This window comes from Poecilia latipinna, unplaced genomic scaffold, assembly GCF_001443285.1.
Source record: "Poecilia latipinna isolate Pla-1442-1.1 unplaced genomic scaffold, P_latipinna-1.0 Scaffold1112, whole genome shotgun sequence".
Taxonomy (NCBI): domain Eukaryota; kingdom Metazoa; phylum Chordata; class Actinopteri; order Cyprinodontiformes; family Poeciliidae; genus Poecilia; species Poecilia latipinna.
Window position 1 is genome coordinate 45,440 of NW_015113728.1, and position 22,749 is coordinate 68,188.

The following is a 22,749-nucleotide window of genomic DNA, read 5'->3' on the forward strand; positions in this document are numbered from 1 at the left end:
AGCTACAGAGACCCACAGCTCAGGTGGGAGAATCCTTTGACAGGACATGATCTGAGGAGTCACAAGCATTCATCAGATCTGGACTTTGATCCGTGGTTTCCATGCTGAATGACACAGGTGGTCATTTTTATGTCCACACTCTGATAGAAATACTCCAAGTGCGTCTCTTTAAGATGCCCTTCGAGTTGGGATCAAGGCAACAGCTCAGTCACAAAGTCAATTATTCAGAGTGCCAGGCCACCTAATTTAGTCAGAGCAGACTTAAAGGGCAGTTAGAAAGGCAGCATGTCTTCTGTTGGGTTTCAGTTTTGTGTTGGTATTTTGATCAGTCTTGTCATTCTAGTTCCTTATTATTGCTGGACAGGTCTTGTTTACTTCTATCATGTGTGCATGCGTGTGTGTGTGTGTTTTTAACTTAACTTTTGTGTTTCTGGATTTTAGTACATTTGTTTATTGTTGGTGTCAGGTTTTGTCACCCTGTTAATTTGTTCTTCCCTCAGTTTGCCTCTTTGCTCTCTGCCTCAGCTGCTCCACGTTCCTCACCTGAATCCAATTTTTAAAGCGGGATTGTTTTAACTTGTTATTCAAACCTCCTTTCATTCCTCTATTCAGCGATTGATGAAGATGTTGACAGACCTTGGTGTCTACGTCAGAACTTACCATGATCTTGTTTGCACATGATTCAGGGGAGGACCCAGAGAACATCCATGAGCGATGCTACGCTACACAGAAAAACACAATGCATTTATGAGAGAGAGCTGGGGACTATAGGAGGGGTTGGTCAGTGCAAAGAGCAAGGTCACAAATAACACTGCATCATGTTTCACACTGACTGAAACCTGATCATTCAGTTACCTCCTCCTACCAGTTAGAAAGCTTCTGTTCACCAGAATTTATCTCCCTCATGCCTCCATTAGAACAGTTTTCAATTCTTCCCATTTAAGATGGAAATTGCATTAAAAGTACTTACTGCTTTTCCAGATTATGCTTGTTTTGTCTTTAAAAGGACAGATTTAGTTTTGTGATGGACAGTTGTGGACAGGATTAATCTTACAGCACAAGCCGGATACCCGTTAACAGTTACGATCCTGAGCTGTGCAGGTGTTGACACAATTACTTCTGGTTCTCTAATCAAACTATGCTGTCCAAAGGCCTCTCTCCAAAATCTCTCTTCTGACATTAGGTCTGATCAAGGTAGCTGGGATACATTATTGTTGGATCATTTTAAGTAAAATGTAAAGTAATTTTGGTTTGTAGATTTCTTCCCAATCAGGAAATGTGATCCTAGCACTGTGGTTAAAGCTGTTGCCTCAAAACAAATAGGTCCTAAATTCATATCTTGTCCAGTTTTGTTTTTCTGTGAAGTACGTGTGTTCTGGGTGCTTCTTCTTACTCCAGCATATAAACACTGGATTGGCATCAGCCATTCAGGAAAAACTGAGCAAAAGGTTAGATGGATGTTGCTCCTGAAATTATTATTATTATTATTGTTCCAGCAAATGGTAAGCAACAACATCCCTTTGTCATTCCTGTCCTTCTGGTAGTCTCCTGCTCCTGAGTCTGGTTCAGCTAAATGGCCCTGCCTGTTAAAAAGGAGTTGTTCTTCTGGACTGTCGCCTTATGCTTGCTTAAAATCACTGTGTGAACTGAATCTGTTCAAAATATTTGTTTTAATTTGAATTACTAAAATAAGTATAGTCGATTATATTCAATGATATTCTAATTTATTAAGATTCGCAATTTTGTTTTATATAATGCTTTCCCTACTTTGAAATATAAAAAACGTATGTCTGTTCCCTCGTATAATGCACAATAACATCTTCCCTAGCTTGAATGTTTCCTTTTTATGCCGTAGCTCTTAAAGGGTCCTAATGTACGTCCTAATCTTTCCCTATTCATCACACCGCCTCCTCCCCTGCCTGCCTTCTCGGTACTGCATCGATGCTACTACCTCCCCCCGGTGGTGATGTCACCGGCTCAGTGGAGCTCGAGCATCCTCACCAAAGACACCGAGACAACAGAGCCATTTTGACCGCTTCGCTTCCTAAAGCAGCGGCCAAGTGGGCCACCTTCCCTCCTCAGTCCTCAAGAGAGGTCCAGTTAGGACGGAAAAGGCCAGTCGGGGCGGAGGAGGTGGGTGTTCTGGTCGGCAGATTTCGTCGCTGACATCCTCCTCCCGTCCCGTTTTCATGAGGAGGAGAGGCTGGTGACAGACCTGGAGGAGAGCGGCGGAAGTGGAGGTATCCACGGGGTCTGGATGTGAAACCTACAGGCACGACAAAAACGGTCTGTTCCCAGGAGCTGTTTGGAGGTAAGGCGACCCCGTTTTTCTTTTCTTTTTTTTTTTTGTGTGTGTCGTCCATTTGAAAATGACTTCATGGTAAAACATTTTGAATGACACGGTCCTTCTTTACTTAGTGTTAAATCTCTTGGGAGTGAATGAGCATAAGGGCGCGGCCAGTGGAAAAGCTGTCAGTATTGAAAACACGGTAGCCTTCAGCAGCAGAGTGACATTATACTCTACACATTTACACAGCTCACGCTGTCATGTTATTTTGTTGCGTCTATAAATTATAAAACGGGTTACATTTAAAATGCGAGGGAGGGGCGGCTGACATAAATGCAGTGTCACTGGCTGAAGTCTTAAGTAAATGTTATTTTCCAACTTTAGAAATGACGCCATAATTCGGCTTTTTTTTGTTTGTTTGTTTGTTTGAATGAACCGTCAAAAAATATTTGCTACTTTTATCCCACCATAGGCCTGAAAACAGCATGTCATTCTGAAAAGGTGCCAAAATATGAAGCAAACGTCACCACTTTATGAGGCTCCGTTCCAAAAATAATAGCTTACTACGTGATAATTTAGGACAGATATTAAGGGTATGGGTATTTTACAGCATTTGCCACCAGAAAGATGGTGGCCGCCCAGCTGAGCTGCATCATCAGCTGATGGTCCTGAGCTTTTCGGAGCAGATTATGGTCATCATACATACCCCTTATGAAGAGTGATTAAAGATGTTTGAAAAAATATATTTTACAAGGTTTACTTCATAGGCCCCAGTAAGAATTTTAATTTAACTGCAAATTTAAAAAATATATAATCTTAATTCATTGCTAGTCTTTCACATTTTTGTGTCATCCGCAGCATCATGTCTGCACTACAATAAGATTAAATCTTAAAAGCCTTTTTGCTGGTACAGATTTCTCGAACACCTCTGATAAATTAATATGCTTGGGGCCACGTTGATGAAGATTTCAAGAGAGCAGGATGACACAGCAGGTACACATGAATCAGTGATGATGACAGACAGATCATAAAATGAGGGCGCATACTGACATCCTAATACATTAATTACCTCGGTCCATGAATATTAACGAACAACAGGAATGAGTATGCTCTTTCTGAAGGATGTTCTCTAAGGTTAGGGAGCAGCAGTGACCGCTGAATGTCTCTTAATTGACATTAACATTGATGGATTACACTTTGATGATGAGTCATGCTCCTAAAACACACCCAGACTGATCAGAAGCAAATTGAGTTTTATGTTTTTTTTTTATTATTATTATTTCTGTAAGACAACATGTCCTGAAGCTGCCCTGCTGAATTGACGCCAGTTCCCAGATTTCTGGTTTGGTTCAGTCCCATTGTCATCCAGATAAACATCCTGACATTTAGCTGCTGCTGCAGTTCTTTTGTTACAGCTAGCTTTATTATCCATCTTCCTCGGCTGCAGCTGACCACGCATGACCTTTTTTTTTTTTTTTTTTAATTTATTTATTTTACAGCCATGCGTCCCTGCCCTCCTCCTTTTTTCCTGGTCACCTCAACTGCAAATTATTGGGATGCTCTTTTATTTTTATTGTTTTTTTGTTTGTTTTTTTCCAAATATGAAAATGAGAAAACAGCTGTGTAACATGACTTGCACAACAAATGTTGGGTGTGTTTTGACAAATGTCGCATATACAACGTTTCGCAAAAGCATGAAAAATCCCCTTGAACCTTTTTTGTGTTCTGTTTCATTACTCTCTTATGTTTCATAACATAACAGGTTTTAGTAAAATTGTTATGTTATATCTTCAATGAAAGGTTGAAGATATTGTAAAGTGGATGGAAATAAATAGCTTTCAGATTTTGTTCACGAATAAAAATCCAAAAGGTGTGGCATCATACTGACTTCCTTTACTGTGATATTGCTTGATGAAACCCTTTGTAACCAATCGCCTTCAGATATCACCTGATTAATGATTAGTGACCACCTGTGGGTAATTAAATCAGTGTAAAGCAGCTGTTTTGTGGAGTTCTCAATGAACTTGGTGAGCAAGCAGCACGAGGAAGAGAGAAACGCCTTTAATATATAGTGAAAGAGACATGATCAATGCCAATAGATAATACATCTTACAGAATATTCAATATGTAGAATATTCACTGACTTCCGATCCAGAACCGCACAGCATTCTGGGAGATGTAGGCAGAGGAAATACTTTAGCCCCCCCAACTTCTCACAGTGAGGTAAGCTAGGTGAGTGATATCAACTAAATCACTCTCTGGTTACCTAGCAACTCACTCCCTCTTTGGTTACCTAGTGACAACCTTTTGAGTAATTTGCTCAGCACCAGTTTCAGGTTTCAGGTGCATAAAAATAAACAACGGCAGCATGAAATGAAAACTGTGGATAAAACAGGAAAGGTCACGCCACCATTTTGGCAGGATTTCAGATATTTAAAACTAAAAACTAATCAATAATTATCAATATCGACTGGTATAGAAGGCCTACACGGTGACATGTTTTTCAGCCATTTCGTTCAGCCCTGGTCAGGTTCCAGTTCTCCTTCTCAACCCAATAGGAAATCTGTGGCTTAACTTGAAAATTGAAGTTCACAGAAAAAAGAAAGTAAATAAAAAAAGTAGAAGAGCTGAAGACTTGCTCGTCACTCTGCTCAGATTTTTTTATTTTTAAAAAGAATTTTGAAAACTATCTCTCCTTTCCACTTCATACGTATTCCCTATTTCATTTTTTATTTATTTTTTATTGCTGCTTAAAGTCCCAATAAGATGCATTAAGCTTTGTGGTTGTAATGTGAAAAAAATGTGGAAAAGTTTAATGGGGTAAATCATGTTGGGGATAGAAAAGGGTCAATTTTAATAAAGACACACTTTGTCCTCCCTCTCAGAGACCTGCAGGCCCCCCGTCTGGGTTCAGAGAAGGCCCCCCGAGGTGCTGAGAAGACATCGCCATGGCAGGGGCCTCGGTGAAGGTGGCGGTGAGGGTCCGCCCCTTCAACTCCAGAGAGACGGAGAAAGAAAGCAAATGCATCATCCAAATGTCTGGAAACACCACCAGTAAGTAGCCCAACTCGAACATCTGCGCTAAAATGACAACACGGAGTTTCTTTCACAAATCAATGGCACTTTGAATCCATGTTTTTATTGTCTTAACACTTTACACAGGAAAGACAGCAGTAGTGTAGAAATCTAAGTTTGAGTTTGTGAATCAGAGGACTTGAGTTCATGCTTCTCCAGCTGCTTTGGTTTTCATGCTGACCTCTGACCTTTCTTAGTGAAGAGATTACTCAAAGAGAAATTAACTTTGCGCACCATCAGGAGCGACTGACATTAATCCGTGGTAAACAGGCATGGTCTTTCCTGAGACACGACGTGAGCAGAGCATTTATGTTGCACTTAAAGTCTGACTTTATTCAGTCCCAGAAAGAAAACGTCATTTTTCTGTTTCTGGTTTCAAGCAACGACAGCAGTCGTTCCTGCTGGGTCGACGTTTACCAGACTAATCCCTGAGCGTCACACTTCAGGTGGATTAATCTCCATCAGATTTAATCAGACATGTAATTACAGAAAGACCTTTTCACAGTAAAAGCAGGATTTAATAAATGTTCCTTATTTCAGACAAAGTAATCAATTTGCTCAAATCCGCCACTGATGCGAAATGTACAGTGGATGTTACAAAAACCTTAAGAATGTCACAAAAGTATAACTTAAATTTAGTTTTCATTAATTTCTTTAAAAATGTTTTTGGTTTGTGTTGATAACATTTGTTAGTAGTTCAAAGCTCCACATTCCTGGGACTTTAGGGAGAGCAGAACGAGGAGACTGGAAAGATACTTGATATGTTGTCTGCTCTGCAAGGTAAAGCCGTTCATCAATAATAGATTGGACATCCTGAAATATTTACTGTTTGGCCTGATTTAGTCATCTCCCTCCTCCCTCCTCATGACACGGATGACTTGATAACAGGCTGTACGACCGTTTTCTGGGCCTCACTGTGTTTCTTTGAGGTTATGTTTGCAGTTTTGGCATAGCAAACATTAAAAATGCCCTTTGTAACATGATGGGTTCTACAGTTTCATTTTTCTACCTCTTCTGTTTTTACAGTCATAGGACTGTATAAAAATATCCTTGGACATAATGCTGCATTAGTCACTATTTTAGCAATTGATCCAGCTACTTCAGTTACATTTCTGCATTAAAATTTCTTGTAGAATTGATTTTAATCATAATTTATCAAATTCAATCTGAAGTTGTAACTTGTTTTTGTTTTTAATTCAAGAATCCATAAATGCATAATGAAATGTATATGTTATAAAAAATATTTAGAGACTCACAACAATGTAGCCTCAGTGTTGTTGGCAGAAGAGATTCTTAATATCAAATATCTTTTTTTTCCTGGTTAAATAAAGGCTAAATAAAAATAAGGAAAAATGAAGGAAAACTTTCGGTGTAATCAGTTACACAGAATAAAATATTACAATCAAATCTTCAGGTTGATCAGAGCCATAATAGAAGTCAGGTGAGAAACGACATCACTTCTGGCAGAAAATGATCTTAAAGAACTATTTGATTCCAACATAATGGTGAAAATCTTAAGAGTGGGAAAAGCGTCTATATATATCTGTATATGTGAGCAAAAAGTCTGTAAAGTACAGGATGAAGTCAGCTTTTGTAGATCAAAAAAGTTAGTTTCGTATTGTGAACCACTGTCAGATCCAATTACATTTAATATGTTTACCCCTGAAAGGTGCCAATAACTCCACTTGCTCATAAAATGGCACATAATCATAAAGATTTTACAAGTCATGAAATATTAAAACTGAAAGCGCTAGCTTCACATTTCATTTTGACATGGCGTACAGGAGGCGAACCTCCTATTAAACATAAAAAATTAGACATGCTGTGGACTGATACTGATGCAATTCGTTGAGTTTGATTTAAAAGAAGGACAGGAATAAATGCTTTGATGCATAAAACATCCTGTAGGAACTGATCACAATTGACATGCCAAACTCCAAAGAAGTCCATCCCTAGTTTTAATTTGTTTAATTGGCATGAGCAGAAATCAAAGTGAACTCAGCATTATGCCACCCTTACTAATGGACTCCATGTTGTTCAGCCACACAAAGATGCTTATAGTTCGACTGCCAGTCTTTGGGCAAAGCAGATTGTTTCCTTCCAAAGAGAGTCAATAGCTCTGGATGTGGGCTGGAGGCTATGAGGAGGCTGACGTCATGAAGAGAAATCCCATTGGTGGCAGTGTCTGGAGGGGATACAGAGGCTGGCCATAAATGCTCCTTTGTCCCCACGTAGTCTTGGCCAAAACAAGGGAAGGGAAGAAGGAGCCTTGGAATTTATGTCTCTTTTTTTTTCTGAGCTCTGTAGCTGACACTCAGGAGTGGGACAATAGCTCGGTTCCCACAAAGAGAGAAAATGGCAGCAGCCTTGTGTGAGATGTTCCCTCCCACGCCAACCTTAATTAAGATGCAGGGGACAGAGACGCAGGGGAATAATGTGTCTGTATTTGGAAGACGAGAGAGAACTCTTGGTGAACGGATCTCGGCTGAATTTCAAAAATATTGTTCTCAACCACATCCGACACACTGAATCTTACCAAGTGTTTTTGGTTTAGTTTCCAGTTCAGATATCTTTGCACACTTGAAATAAGATGAAACTAACTTACAAGTAACTTTTCATCAAGTTATAGAAGCTTGTTTCAAGTCAATAATTCCTCATTATTGATTTTAAAAAGTACTAGTTCCAATGGCAGATTATTTTACTTATAAGAAGACATTTTTCCATGTCTTCTTATAAGACATAAAATAATCTGCCAATGGAACTAGTACTTTATAAAATCAATAATGAGGAATTATTGACTTCTATAACTTGATGAAAAGTTACTTGTAAGTTAGTTTTGTCTTATTTCAAGTGTGCAAAGATATCTGAACTGGAAACTAAACCAAAAACACTTGGTAAGATTTTGTGTTTTTGCAGTGCATGTCATCGTTGGACTTGTGCCCTTAGAGCTCTTAGTGTGCTATCAAAGTATTACAGTTCACTGTTTGTAAAAGTGTTGACACATAATAGTACAGCAGTCACATCTGTTTTCTTCTGCTTATCCTTCCTGCTTATCCTTGACAGTACCACATACTCTGCATGTGTCTTCTATCCATACATCATACTTCAGGCAGCAGCTCATCATAAAGCAGCAAACAGCTGCTGCTGCTAAGTGCAGCATGTCGGTGACTCTCAGTCAGTCAGTGGGTTTAGCTCCCCTGTGTCAGACCTGCTGACGCAGCCACGTTTCCTCTTCTATTGACTGGGCCAGGTCATCCGTGACAGCCTGACCGGCATCATTCAGCCACCATGACATGAAGACCCAGCAGCTGTGACAAATACAAACATGGAATATGTCACACAAGGATGCTGAAAGCATGAATGAAACGCAACTACAATTTTAGTCGATAATGCACAACATAATCGGCAGTGAAATTAGGACTTTTTTTGATGAGGTATATCCCAATTTGATCAAATTATGATCTTTTACGTAAACAAATACAACCATCACACTATAGTTTAGTCTTGTGTTTTATTCTGTTGTATGTTTTTTGTTTGAAATAAAGTTATTGGGGAGAAAAAGACAGTCAAGGTAAGGAGAGGAAATGGAGCTGCTGCGTAAACAGGATTCACCCGGTTAAGAGCATCAGTATAAACAATGAGCTCCTTACAGCGGAGAGCCAAAACGTCAACACAAATGTCAAACTTTATTCAACTGAAAGTTTCCAAATGGCAACATTTCAAAATGAGCTTTAGTGATATTTAGAAGCAAAAGTTATTTACATTACAGTGTCCTGCAAAAGATAAAATCTCTGTTCATGTGAGAGAAGTGGGGAAGATAGATTCCACCAAAACTCAGCTTAGTACAAACTAATACTGCCATATTTTGTCATGTAGCTGATCTGTTACATGAAAGGAGCGTATTTTAAACTTTCTTGAAGCAATTCTTTGGCAAAATCTGAAGCTGCATGGTAAAAGAGAACATGACCAACACGATTGTTGTCTCTTGTGAGTTCAAATGATGTCGAGATTTTTATCAGAACTGAACTACTGAGTGCATTTTGATTAGGTTAGCCTCTGTGTTTCCCAGTAACCTCTCAGTCACCCTAAAGTAATCACCTGATATGAGTGCAAGGTGTTTCCACGTCCTTCTGTAGAAGAGCCACGGGGCTCGTTTTATCTGAATCAGAGCAAAATACAGGATGAGTCAGCATCAGGAGAATATTCTGCTCTAGAGACTCGTCCTGGACAGATCATGGTTTATTTTTAAGATTCGATCTTTGCTGGTGAACATGATTTGTGCCATCATTTTAGTTATTTATTTGGAAAACAGTATTTTGTGTCCTTTGCTTCTTCTTTAATATGTATGAGGCAACAGCTTTCATGCAGATTAGAACAATATCATCAATATCAAACATGAACATGATAATGGGTGTGGCGATTTAGAATTATTGATTAAAACTAAGTTTCCATATGTCTTATATAATAACATGTAGCAAGATCTGTAATGAGGGTGTCACACTTTTGGAAAAAGAAAAATGTATAAATTGTTTTATCTGTATGTGCTGTGGTGTATCATTTTTGTCATAGTGAAGATGGGGGCTGAAATCTGGCCCATATTTCATAGCCTGGTGTTGCACTGAGTAGTGAATCAGAGGGTGAGTACTGGAGAATGTACTCAGCTGCTGGTTTTTCCTCTCTTATTGACCACATCTGCATTAGTAGAGAAAGTGATCTGCTGCTCTGGGAGCACAGAGGAAGTATTTTCATCGCTGGTATCGCCTTATTAAATATGCTGCCTTTGGTTGGGCTAACCAATAGGCAGACAAAAAAATGTTTGTCAGGAAGCGAGTTATGAGTGAAATAATCTGCCAGTAAAATAATCTGCCAATTCTGATGAAAAAACTAGCACTTTTTCATCAATATCAAGGCATTATTTCCCTAGATCTTCCTAAATCTTGATGAAAAGTTACTTGTAGGTCAGTTTTGTCTGAATTCAAGTGTGCTTAGATATTTGCACTCGAAACTAGACCAACATACTTGGCTAGATTTAGCATTTTTACAGTATTTACTCCACATGTATACATTTCCAGAGACGCATTGAGACTGAGTCAATTACACAGTTACTCAACTTTAAACAAGCTGTTTATTAAAGTGTACAGTAGCAGTCGTACTGGAACGAAATCAGTTTAGTGGTCAGTTATGACTGGATGAGATCTCATAATTTAACTTGGTGTACCTGAATCATCATCATTTATCCCAGAAATGCCAGTCGGTCTGTGTATAATGGTGTTTTGTAAGCCAAAAATAATTGCAATATAAACATGTTTGCCATGATATCATCATACCAATGGAAATGCTGCACAAATTGTGTTAAATGTATAAGTGGAAAGATGGAGGATGAAATGACTGATTGTGACTTTGAGCACACAGAGAATGAAGGCAGGAAGATATTAAATGACAGCAACATTTTAGTCACCCAGCAACGAGGAATGACATTAGCAATGACAAAGAGACTTTTTTTTTCGAAGGCAAACAAACGAAAACTCAATCTTAGAGAGAGCAGAAAGAGGAGCTGAGCGCAAACCTAAGCAAATTTTAGGTGCTCTAAAATGTCCCGTTGTAACAAAATGGCTTTTTACCCTGGATGTATTCATAGAGGCTGATTCTTATTTCTGCTTCTCAATTGTGAAATAGGCTTACCGGAGTTACCTGGAGAAATCTTCGGAAGATAGTAAAACTATTTACTCAGTATTACTGAACAATAAATAGAGTTACAGTTGGCACCACAATTATAATATAATAGTAATATTTTAGGTGACATACATTCCTTGTCTCTGATCAGATTTCTGATATTGTGGAGCTGTAGAAAATATGATGATAGTTCTCCTGTCAGTAACGATTCTCTGTATTTTTCGAAGTGGTATGATACTTTCAATTTTTAATGGGGTATCACAGCATAAATTTTACTCTGTTTAAACTAGATGTTTACTTAAATTGCTGCAACTACTACCAATCAATTTATCGTTTTTACAGCTACATTATATAACCAAATGAATCACTCATCCCTCCAAAGTTGTTTCCCTTATGTGGAGGGTGTACAGAAAATGGATGGACGGATGGGTAGCAGAGATCGTCTACCACCACAGAAACCTATTCTTCAACAGAAGACTTGTCCATCCAGCCTTACATGTTTGAACAAGAAAATGGTACCACAATATGAATTAATGCATCTTATAAACAGGACCTCAACATAGTTAGCAAGTTAGACCATGTGTATTTTTTGCACATCACCACTGAATCATGTCCATTGATTATGATTCAATAAAAGTAATGAATTTGACTGAATGTACATTCATTGCCTTGAATATACATTCAAGGCGAAATCTGTTTAATCTAATCTGTTTATACAATAATACTGTTCAAAACAGAGTAGGCTTATGTCCTTAAGGAGCTAAGATTGGTTCGCCAGAGATCCATGTTTAGCTGTAATAGTTCAAAAAGCGTAAGAGGGAATGGAGAAAACTAAACATACTGACCAATAAGTCACAAACAAAGACAACTATGCAGCACGTGGAGAGACTAAATTCAACTTTTCTGCACTCCCAGAATCTCCAAGTACACAACAAAATGTATTGAAGGGCGAAAAACGTGGAGTTTGCCTGATACACTCCCTTTAAGGTGTACATCCTGCACAGTTGAACATAATCCATCCTGTCAAGTTACATCAGTAGGAAGAGAAAACATTGCAGTAGTTGTCTGCCACGCACCCCTCTTCTTCAGAACAAGCTTTCTGAAACCTTTCAAAGCCAAACAAAAGCCTTCATCATAGCATATGGAGCCAAAAATAAACTTGAACCTGCACCCAACAATGGCAAACTGCAGTTGTCTTTCATCTTGAAATTATTGTAAAACCATACAATAATGTCTCACTTGGTGTATTTCAGTTCATTCTGTTCCTTAAGTCTCAGAAAATGTTTTGATGTATTCTTCCAAAGTTGTCAGCAGATTTAAGTTCAGACCTGAACTTTGGTTTGAGTACCATGCCTAACCACTGTAATAGGAACAAATTAAGGCCTTCCCTGGTCTGTCCACACAACTTGACTGATTCAGCTCAGGTAGTGTTTCACTCAGACAGCTCCCACCCTCCGACTGACCCATGTTTCTGGTCCTGTCTTTCAGCCATCATCAACCCCAAGCAGGCCAAAGACAACAAGAGCTTCAACTTTGATTACTCCTACTGGTCGCACACATCGGTAACTCATTCTGCAACTATACCTCTCAACAAGGAGACAGATTTCCATTAGAGCGAGCTGTTTTGTGTTGTGTTGTCTGATTTACAAGATATTGATCTCACTCCCCAGCCAGAGGATATCAATTATGCCTCCCAGATGCGCGTGTACAAAGACATCGGAGAGGAAATGTTGCTTCATGCTTTCGAAGGATACAACGTCTGCATCTTTGCATATGGTCAGACCGGCGCAGGCAAATCGTACACAATGATGGGAAAACAGGATGTCAAGGATCAGCAAGGAATCATCCCATTGGTAGAGTGATACAGTAACCAGTGCAGGTTAACTGAAGTAACTTATTTCTGAATTTATTTTTTACTGAATGCCTTTTTTTCCCCTCTTTCTAGCTTTGTGAAGATCTTTTCACAAAGATCAATGATAATACAGACAACAGCCTGTCCTACTCTGTGGAGGTAAGACTTGGAGGCCACTGATAAAGACCTTCTGTTCTCAAAGGTGACTCTAACTAAATATGCATTTGAGCAGGTCAGCTACATGGAGATCTACTGTGAACGAGTGCGGGACTTGTTGAACCCTAAGAACAAAGGGAACCTCCGCGTCAGAGAACATCCTCTGATGGGTCCATACGTTGAGGACCTGTCCAAACTGGCTGTCACTTCTTACAACGACATCCAGGACCTGATGGACTCTGGCAACAAAGCCAGGTGATGGAGCCACATGATGAGTTCACAATATTTTTCCAGGATCAACACAATATACATACGACATATATCTTTAATGATTTTTAGGAACAATAATTGAGTGAATATGTCTATTGTGAATTATATTGTGAATATATTGAGAATGTTCTCTAATTCAGACATGTTTATAATTATACACACACACAACAGATGTCCTGCAGCAGGTGTCACTCAGTTAAATCTGTTGGTTGCTTTAGAAATGATGAAGGTTTACGTTGTACAATTATTGAATCATGGTAAAAGCAACTCATCAGTTGCATCAGTAAATGCCTAAAAATAATATTTTATGTCAATGTAGTGGGGTTTCACCTCTTTATACGAGTATTATAAGGTCTGTTTTTAGCTCTCACACAATAAATAGTTAATCGCTGTTTCATAATGTGGTGGGCACCCTGAGCTAAAAAGTTAGTTCTGCTAACGCTACAGCAATACACCGAAATATTGCTGGGTGCACCAACTTTACATGTGCACCCATGTAAATTAAGCACCAACTTAATTTTGGTGCTTTAAAATTATAATTTGCATGTTCTATAATGCCCTTAGATATTGTATTTTTGTTCGTATCTTGTTCTCTACTCTCCATGTTTTATTTTTTTTCCTGTATGCTTCTTGTTTGAAATAAAGTTATTGGGGGGGAAAAGAGACGGAATGGGAGGAAAGCAACCGCTGCGTAATTGGATTTCACTCACTTAAAAATAAGAATGTGAATATAAACGAAGTCTTAAGAGCTGATGACCAAACCTTCAACATTAGTGCTTTACAGTTTACCCAGAAAAAAATTACTTAGGGAAAGCTAAATGTTTTCAGTTAGCTAAAACAATAGATAAAAGGAAAAACTGACTTCACTTTTAGGGAACAAGTGTTCCCACCACGGGTTTTATAATTAAGATTACTTTGAGTAAGTACCCAGCACATGATACAAACATGCTACTGTAGAACCTCCTAGTAAGCAGACATGGACTCTGTGAATTGATTAAACTTTGCTCTCTGTGTAGGACTGTGGCTGCCACCAACATGAATGAGACCAGCAGTCGCTCTCACGCAGTTTTTAACATCATATTTACTCAGAAACGCTTCGATGCGGAGACCGACAACACCTCTGAAAAGGTAGCAGATTGTTATCACATCCTGACTGAAATGATCCATTTAGATAGCGCTTCTGCTTCTCCTAACTGTGATAGATGAATCCGGGGGAAATCTTGATCTTAAGGGGAAAAAAAAAAATCAATGATGGCTTGCAGGTCATAAGGTTAATCTAATTCCTTTCTCAGGAAATGTTTTTTAATGAAGCCAGTTTCTGCAGTGGTTATTAATAGCTGTATATGTTTAATTGGCAGATAATGTGCAACATTAAATATGCTGGAATATTAACTGATGTTGCTCCTGTAGGTCAGCAAAATAAGCTTGGTGGATCTGGCCGGCAGCGAGAGAGCGGACTCTACAGGAGCCAAAGGAACCAGGCTTAAGGTGAAATGGTTTTAAGGAAATCCTAATTTACTCTATATCCATGTTATAAAAAGTGAATTAAATCACATCGCTTTGTAAAATGACAGGAAGGAGCAAATATCAACAAGTCTTTAACCACATTGGGGAAAGTTATTTCTGCTTTGGCAGAAGTGGTGAGTATTATTCTGTCTGTTTGCTGTATTTTCAAAGACGAAGCAGATTTTAAGGTGTTTAAACAATTTTTCTCCTTCCTCTATTCTTTTTAGGATTCCGGACAGAACAAGGTAACTCATTTCATTTCACTCTTTCTGCAAAAATCTGTCTCCTGCATTCTGAAGGAGAAAATGTGTACTTAAATCTGTTTCTTTACATTGCGCAGAATAAAAAGAAGAAGAAAGTGGAAAGCTTCATTCCATATAGAGATTCAGTTTTAACCTGGCTGCTGAGAGAGAACTTGGGTATATAGAATGTGCTTTTGAATTGCAGTCATTAATAAACTCAAATTGAACCAGGAGAATGCTGATATGCATATTTCCTCTCTGTGTTGCTAGGGGGAAATTCTCGAACGGCGATGGTTGCCGCTCTGAGTCCAGCTGACATCAACTACGATGAAACCCTCAGCACCCTCAGGTAGACGGCAGAGACTGGGGTCACACTAAACACATCAAAAGTTTAGACATCAGGGGTATCCTGCACGTGTGTTAGTTTGTTCTCTACCTCCCTCTTGTGTCAGCATCTTCTGTTATTTTGTATATTCAAAATCCACAGGTATGCTGACCGTGCCAAACAGATTCGCTGCAACGCTGTCATCAACGAGGATCCAAACAACCGATTGGTGCGTGAGCTGAAAGAGGAAGTGTCCCGTCTGAAAGACCTCCTGTACGCCCAGGGACTGGGTGACATCATTGAGAGTAAGTTACAAAATCAAATTCTGCCTGTCATCTATTCGTGTACAAGTGTGTTATTTAAATTTTGATGAAACTGAAGTTGTAAAAGTTTTATTTAGCTTGAATGAAAATTTTAATTCTGCGGGACATGTGAGGCCTGGTCAACCAACTTGTACACATTTGATAGATTGCCACCACAAACTCCAATGTATTTTATTAGGATTTTTAGTTCTAGGGCTGTAAATCATTAAGTGGCAGTAAAAATGTGTTAATTTGCATTCACACACCTTTTGATATTCCTGAATAGAAACCAGCTTAATCGATTGTCAAATAGCGTTTACCTGTGTGTAATTTGACCTCAGTATAAACATCTGCTCTGTGCTCAGTTTGCTGGAAGGCTTGTAAGTCACACAGCAAACGGAGAGGAAGGTGTTTTGGTCAGATGAGATCAAAGTGTTCAAAAGTCCTGTCCCACATGCAAAATGCAATGTCTGCCACAAAAGTAACACTTCACATCAAAGTAAATACACATCTCTGACCATGAGACATGGTGGTTGCAGCATCATGCTGTGGGGATGCTTTTCTTAAACTGGTTTTCTTAACTCAGTTGGTGGAAGGATGAATGAAGTTAAAGTTTCTTAAAGGCTGCAAGGCACCCTACAAATTCAGCAAGCGATGTAATAAAAATGTTTATATCAAACCAGATATAAGTATTACAAAATACAATAAAATCCACACCACACTTTTCAGATTTATATTTGTAGAACAAAACTGAAAATCATGTATTACTTTAATTCCAGTTCAGAGTGAATATGTTTAATACACGTGTTGGTCTATTGAATACAATCCCAATAAAATACAATGAAGTTTGTGGCTGTAACAGTATAAAATGTAAAATAATAAAAAAAAAAAAACATGTCGAGGGGTGTAAATACTTAAAATACTTTTAAAAGTAATACATTGGCATAGTATTATTTTTACTGGTATGATGATTCTATCTAAAGGTTTCCTCTTTTCTGTCTCTCTATTAACTTCTGTTTCAACCTCACCCAGCCTATCGAGCAACTGGCGCTGACATAGAGGGTTTGAAATGTGTGTCTCCTGTTTATTTTTATTTTTTATATTTTATTTTTGCTGTTGCTTTTGCTATGGCGCTTACTGCAACAGCATGAGTAGCTTGTTGATGTTCTCTGGCGCACCACTAAGCAGTCTGATGTTATCCAGGCGGTTTTGATGATAATTATGATAAATTTAGGCTGCTGATGTTAAAAAAACAGAATCTACACATGGCTTCCTAGATGTGCCATTAAAAAGGCAGTGTTTTAGTGTTCATAATTCAAAGAATAGGTAAGCAATACAGTATAACAAGCACATGGAAAACAGTATGATACATTTCATCCCAGTCATTAACTTCCATGCTGTAAAAAGTGAAGTTTCCCACTTTGCTGGCAGGGTTTGTGTCTGATTTAATCTATTTCCCCTGGCAGCTGGGACAATTAGATGTGCAGTAACAGTAAAATGATAATTCAGTCAGAGAGAGTATTATTTGTTTCATCTCATTTTTACACCCTTTCATAACACTCCCCCTTTATCGGATGGAGAGACAATTTTATCTGGTGCATCTTGGCAGAATAAACCTGTCCAGATGGATGGGTGTCATACACTTTGCCAAATTGTTGTACTCTGTTGCCATAGCAGCAGCTACATAGTCAATATTCTGCAAAGAATTTATCCTAGGTGTTAATGAGTCACAACAAAACTAAGATTAAGAAAAGTCTCAACGTTACATTAGTGCAACACAATATTCTCTTGTTTTGCCTGATGAATCAAATAAATTCACAATTCAGCAAATGCATTCCTACTTTCAATTATATTAACAAGACAGATCGAAGAGAAAACGATAACAGCAGCTGGAGAGGATACCGTGGATAAAACAGGAACGGTCGCGCCACCAGATATCCAAAACAAAAAACTAAATAATTATTGATCTCAACCGATATGAAAAGCTTGTCATGATATGTTTTTTTAGCCGTATCGCTCACCTCTATATTGTACTTAAAAAGATAAAACACTTAATCTGATTAAATCTCGTCTGGATAATTCAACTCTGAGCAAAGATTTTTGTGCTTGAGATTTATCGAATGTTTAGGGCTGTTTTCATTGGATTTTTGATATGTTGACCAACTTCGTTTTAGAAAACAGATGGATTAGTCAAACCTTACAGACTCTTTAAGTTTGTGTTTTGTAAAATGTTTGGCCTATATATGAAAAAAAGAATAAAAGTTTAATGGATCCTGTTTGCCTAAATCTTTATCCTACCAAGAGCATTTAGGGTTCTTACCCAAACCAGGAAGTTGAACACGGTTACTGTAAAGTGGCTACATTTCCTTCATTTTAAATGATTCACTGCTTACCGCTTCATAAAGTCGATGCATTTTCTGTTAGCTCTTTGGTGGCTGGTTGGCTCTTTGCTGCTTTGTTTAAGTTGACTTGCTCTCTGTGCAGCTTCCTACTCGCGCTGCTGTCGCTTTTAAAAAAACTATTCAGATTACACTGTAAGTTACACGTGTTTGAAGCTATGTTGTGTTCTTCCATTTCTACTCTCCCTCTCTTCTCTTCCTCTTCTCTCTGCTCATCTTCGTTTTTATTTTATTTTTTTCCTTCACTATCTGTTACGGACCTCCTAACCACTCCCTGTGCCCCGCGCTGACAGACATGTCCGATTACACGAACAATAACGATGTAGGCCAAGCTGTGAATCAAAGGGATGATCTTTTCACAGTGACCAATGCCATGACGGGGATGAGCCCATCGCCATCCCTCTCAGCCTTGTCCAGCCGCGCCGCCTCTATAGCCAGTCTGCACGACCGCATTATGTTCAGCCCAGGCAGCGAGGAAGCCATTGAGCGGCTGAAGGTGAGCATCTGGTGTTCAGTTCAGTAGCTACATCACACGTAGATGCATCTTAATTGTCATAATACCCCCTTTTGTTTTCAAATGTCAGGAAACTGAGAAAATAATTGCCGAACTAAATGAGACCTGGGAAGAAAAGCTCCGCCGGACAGAAGCCATTAGAATGGAAAGGTAAGATGGTGGGAGTTTATTTAGGCAACCGGTAGAAAGTTCAAAGTGTGACCCTCAAAGGATTCTGTTTGGCCCTTGACCACAAGTCTAGAATAGTAAGAATGTGGTCAACAAAACAGAAGACAGTTGATGACCTAAACAATTTGGGAACTGTCTATAATGATTTATCGACTTCATGAAAATATAAAATTGATGAAAAAGTATTAGTTCCCACTGGAAGATTTTTTTTACCTGGGAGAAATGTCTTGTTCCACTGGTAGATTATTTCACTTTTAGCTAGAACTTTTTTTTTATTGGTATAAAGGAATAAGTAACTTAAAACAAGCTCCTATATCTTGCTGAAAAGTTACTTCTAAGTTAGTTTGACAAAAAAAATCAATAAGCAAGATTTAGAGTTTTTGAGTATTTTCCATCTGCATATATTTAATGCAACTCCCTTCCTGACTCTCGTGTAAAATCAAAGCAAAAAGCACATGCAAAAACTCTCTGTGAATTGCCTCTTAAGTTTATCAACAACATCGCTTCTCCACAGAGAGGCTTTGCTGGCAGAAATGGGTGTGGCAATACGAGAAGATGGCGGCACCGTTGGCGTGTTCTCTCCTAAAAAGGTAAAAAAAAACAACAATAAAATAAAAATCAATCGCATTCTGCTGCATGTCTCCAAACAGTCTTTAAAATGAAGCATTTATCTTTAAAATTAATCAGCGAATTGCTTATTTATTTGCCCCTGAAGCCCTCCGATTGCCCCAGAAAGCCCCAGCCTGTGTTTATAGACACAGTCGGTCTGTTTTCCCCTAACGAGGTTTGTCGCTCTGCGGTGTGTCTCTCCACTGAGTGCTGTGAGGTTCTCTTTAGGAGGAGTGTGGCGTAGGCATGTCAGATGAGACTTTATTTTCCTTAATCTACTTAATTACACTTCAAACACTTCCTCACTGCACTGACAGCATGGATGGGTGTAAACATGGAGGGACAGATAATGGTTGTGTTCCCATTTCAGTGATTTATGAACCTATGTACTTATAAGTCAACGGTAAACGCCCACATTTAAATGCAAAGCAAATTTTACTGCATGACGTTTAACCGCTATCGATATAGCTTGCTGTAAGAAGCACACTTTTCCACGTGTTTTCCCACACAGATGCTAAATTATTGTACTAGCTTGTCACTAAATGAGTGATTCTTCTTGGTCAGACGCCTCACTTGGTGAACCTCAATGAGGATCCGTTGATGTCTGAGTGTCTGCTGTACTACATTAAAGAGGGAGTCACCAGGTCAGATAATCACAAATATATATTTTTTCTATCTGGAAGTGTAATATTGTGTTGAAAAGTTGAAGTTGGAATATGCTCTGTTGCTTCCTAGGGTGGGTCGTTTGGACGCCAGCAGCCGTCAAGACATCGTCCTCAGCGGCCATTTTATTCAGGGCGAGCACTGCACCTTTACGAGATGCGCTGGCCCGTCAGGGGAAAGTGAGCAGATGGTTCTTAGCTCAACAGTCTTGAACATCATCACCATTGCTGTAATATCAACTCTCTCTCTGTTACTAAGCAGCAGTCATCCTAGAGCCCTGCGAAGGAGCCGAGACTTACGTCAATGGAAAGAGAGTGACAGAAGCGACAGTTCTGAAGTCAGGTCAGAATACCAAGTCGCCTAATGTCAGCTTTGTGCAAACATGAGTCAGTTTACTTGGTTTTACTAATACGAGGTTCCTCTTCTTAAAGGAAATCGCATCATCCTGGGGAAGAGCCACGTGTTCCGGTTCAACCACCCTGAGCAGGCTAGAGCTGAAAGGGAGCGGACCCCCTGCGCTGAGACCCCTGCTGAGCCTGTGGACTGGGCTTTTGCCCAGAGAGAGCTGTTGGAGAAACAGGGCATTGACATGAAACAAGAAATGGAACAGAGGTACAATAAAAAAAAAAAAACCTTAGCTTGGATGGAAAATACAATGCATCACAGATGTATTCAACTTGAACTTTTTCTGATTTTCTCACCTTATATTGGGACTTTATGTGACAGACCTACACAGATTAGTGCATGATTATGATCTAAAAGAAGAAGAAAAAAACAAAAAAGTTTCTTTGTCATTCACAAATTTGAAAACTGGTTCAGCAAAATGGTTCTTTATAAAACCACATTTTGCTTTAATTATCCTGTCGAAAGACTCAGTAGATCTCTAGAGTACCATGTTCCTCTTGGCTGCTTCTCTGAATAATTCTCTCCAAAAAATATGAAAATCATGTTTCATTCTCCTTCCCCTTCACAATCATGCAATACTTTTGTTTGTCACATTAAATTTTTATTTTTAGAGTTACTTTTTAAAAGCCCATCTAGGGACAAGTGCTGCAAATTAGCTGTTGCTATTGCACCATGATGCAAACATGGGACTGCTGTTTTATTCAGTTTGTCTATGTCAATGTGTGTCTGTCCCTATCAAATAAACTTGAAAGAAAGAAAATCTCGCTAAAATAAATAGAGGTTTTTGGTTGTAAAGTGATCAAACCATCGATGGGTATCAATACTTTTTCAAAACACTGTAAGGTGGCAACCAAAGCTGATGAGCTTATTTTGTTTTTTTCCAAGCTTTCCTTAATATAACTAAACATAAAATTACAAGAACATAAAAAAATAAAAATAAAGTAGAAGGTGTGGTGTACATATATGACTTGTAAACAACTCAAATTACAATAAAACTTGTATAGAGAGTCACAAAAATTCTGGACATTTTACCTCAATGTATTTTTCTTTCACCCAGATCTTTTCAAATTTTGCAAACTGCAATCTACCTGAAAAACTAATTCTTTCCATCCTATATGAACCATAATCTGATGCCAGTCATGAAGGGATGGAACTTATTTGTATTTCTTTGTGATTGCTAAGCTTAAAATACTAAATAAGTGTTTAGCCTCTGCGTCCACATCCTCTGGATACAAGTTGCCAAATTACAGATGACTACATCCTCTTTGTTTTTAATGCACTGGTATAAAAATAGAAAGCTTGATCAGTTTGGTTTGGTGTGTCACCTCCATCCAACCTGTTTTGACGGCATCCATTTCTGTCCTCAGGCTTCAGGAGCTGGAGGATCAGTACCGCAAAGAAAGAGAAGAAGTCAACAATCTTCTAGAGCAGCAAAGACTGGTAGGGAAACTGGCACATGTAGTTTTTCAAGAGTTTGTTCAGAGGACTTTCTAGTTTCGGTAACACTTTATTTGAAGGGGGTTGAATAAGACTGTCATGACACTGTCATAAACATGACATAACACCTGTCATGAACATGAATAAGCCTTCATGAATATTTATGACTATTGTCATAAAGCGTCATTCGGTAAATTATGACACTTTTAATACAAAGTTGACATTATTCAAAATGTCTTTGTTATGACAACTTGACATTAACCAAGAAATCATTACTGTTTAAACTTTACCTTTAATAACATAAAGTTACCTAATTTTTAAAGTGCAATCAGTAATACTTTTATAACAAATTTATGTCAGTTATGATTTCTTGGTTAATGTCAAGTTGTCATAACAGACATTTTGAATAATGTCAACTTTGAATTAAAAGTGTCATAATTTACCGAATGACGCTTTATGACAACAGTCATAAATATTCATGAAGGCTTATTCATGTTCATGACATGTGATATGTCATGTTTATGACAGTGTTATGTCAGTCTTATTCAACCCCCTTCAAATAAAGTGTTACCCTAGTTTCTTACTGACAGTTTGTACAAAGACTTACACCAATAACTACATAGAGGTGTCAGGTATTGAAGCTAATACATTGCAATCTGTTTTAGTCCTTTAATTTACTGATTATCGTTTTTTTGTGTAGGATTACGAGAGCAAGCTTGAGGCTTTACAGAAGCAGGTGGACCGTTATTACCCAGAAGCCCCTGAAGAAGAGGAGGAGCCAGAAGAGGAAGGTCAAGATGATGTCTGGGGTCAGATGTTGTCTCTCTGTTGTTAACGCATCTTGGCCACATGAGTTTCCTTTTTTT

General features: G+C 38.5%; 1 protein-coding gene across 1 annotated transcript in view; it reads left to right on the top strand.

The window, feature by feature from the left end:
- The first annotated feature begins 1,964 nt into the window (after positions 1–1,964).
- kif1aa (kinesin family member 1Aa) overlaps positions 1,965–22,749 on the top strand; it is a 47,264-nt gene continuing 26,479 nt past the window's right edge. The window contains exons 1-23 of the mRNA XM_015052470.1: positions 1,965–2,311; positions 5,173–5,341; positions 12,524–12,597; positions 12,706–12,888; positions 12,981–13,046; positions 13,120–13,298; positions 14,330–14,441; positions 14,724–14,801; positions 14,888–14,953; positions 15,047–15,064; positions 15,160–15,238; positions 15,332–15,410; positions 15,549–15,691; positions 16,721–16,759; positions 18,381–18,583; positions 18,672–18,751; positions 19,284–19,359; positions 19,943–20,022; positions 20,114–20,220; positions 20,303–20,383; positions 20,473–20,653; positions 21,814–21,886; positions 22,584–22,713. Coding sequence (XP_014907956.1) covers positions 5,236–5,341; positions 12,524–12,597; positions 12,706–12,888; positions 12,981–13,046; positions 13,120–13,298; positions 14,330–14,441; positions 14,724–14,801; positions 14,888–14,953; positions 15,047–15,064; positions 15,160–15,238; positions 15,332–15,410; positions 15,549–15,691; positions 16,721–16,759; positions 18,381–18,583; positions 18,672–18,751; positions 19,284–19,359; positions 19,943–20,022; positions 20,114–20,220; positions 20,303–20,383; positions 20,473–20,653; positions 21,814–21,886; positions 22,584–22,713 — 2,233 coding nt within the window. The 5' untranslated portion in view covers positions 1,965–2,311; positions 5,173–5,235. The remainder of the gene's footprint in view (positions 2,312–5,172; positions 5,342–12,523; positions 12,598–12,705; positions 12,889–12,980; positions 13,047–13,119; positions 13,299–14,329; positions 14,442–14,723; positions 14,802–14,887; positions 14,954–15,046; positions 15,065–15,159; positions 15,239–15,331; positions 15,411–15,548; positions 15,692–16,720; positions 16,760–18,380; positions 18,584–18,671; positions 18,752–19,283; positions 19,360–19,942; positions 20,023–20,113; positions 20,221–20,302; positions 20,384–20,472; positions 20,654–21,813; positions 21,887–22,583; positions 22,714–22,749) is intronic.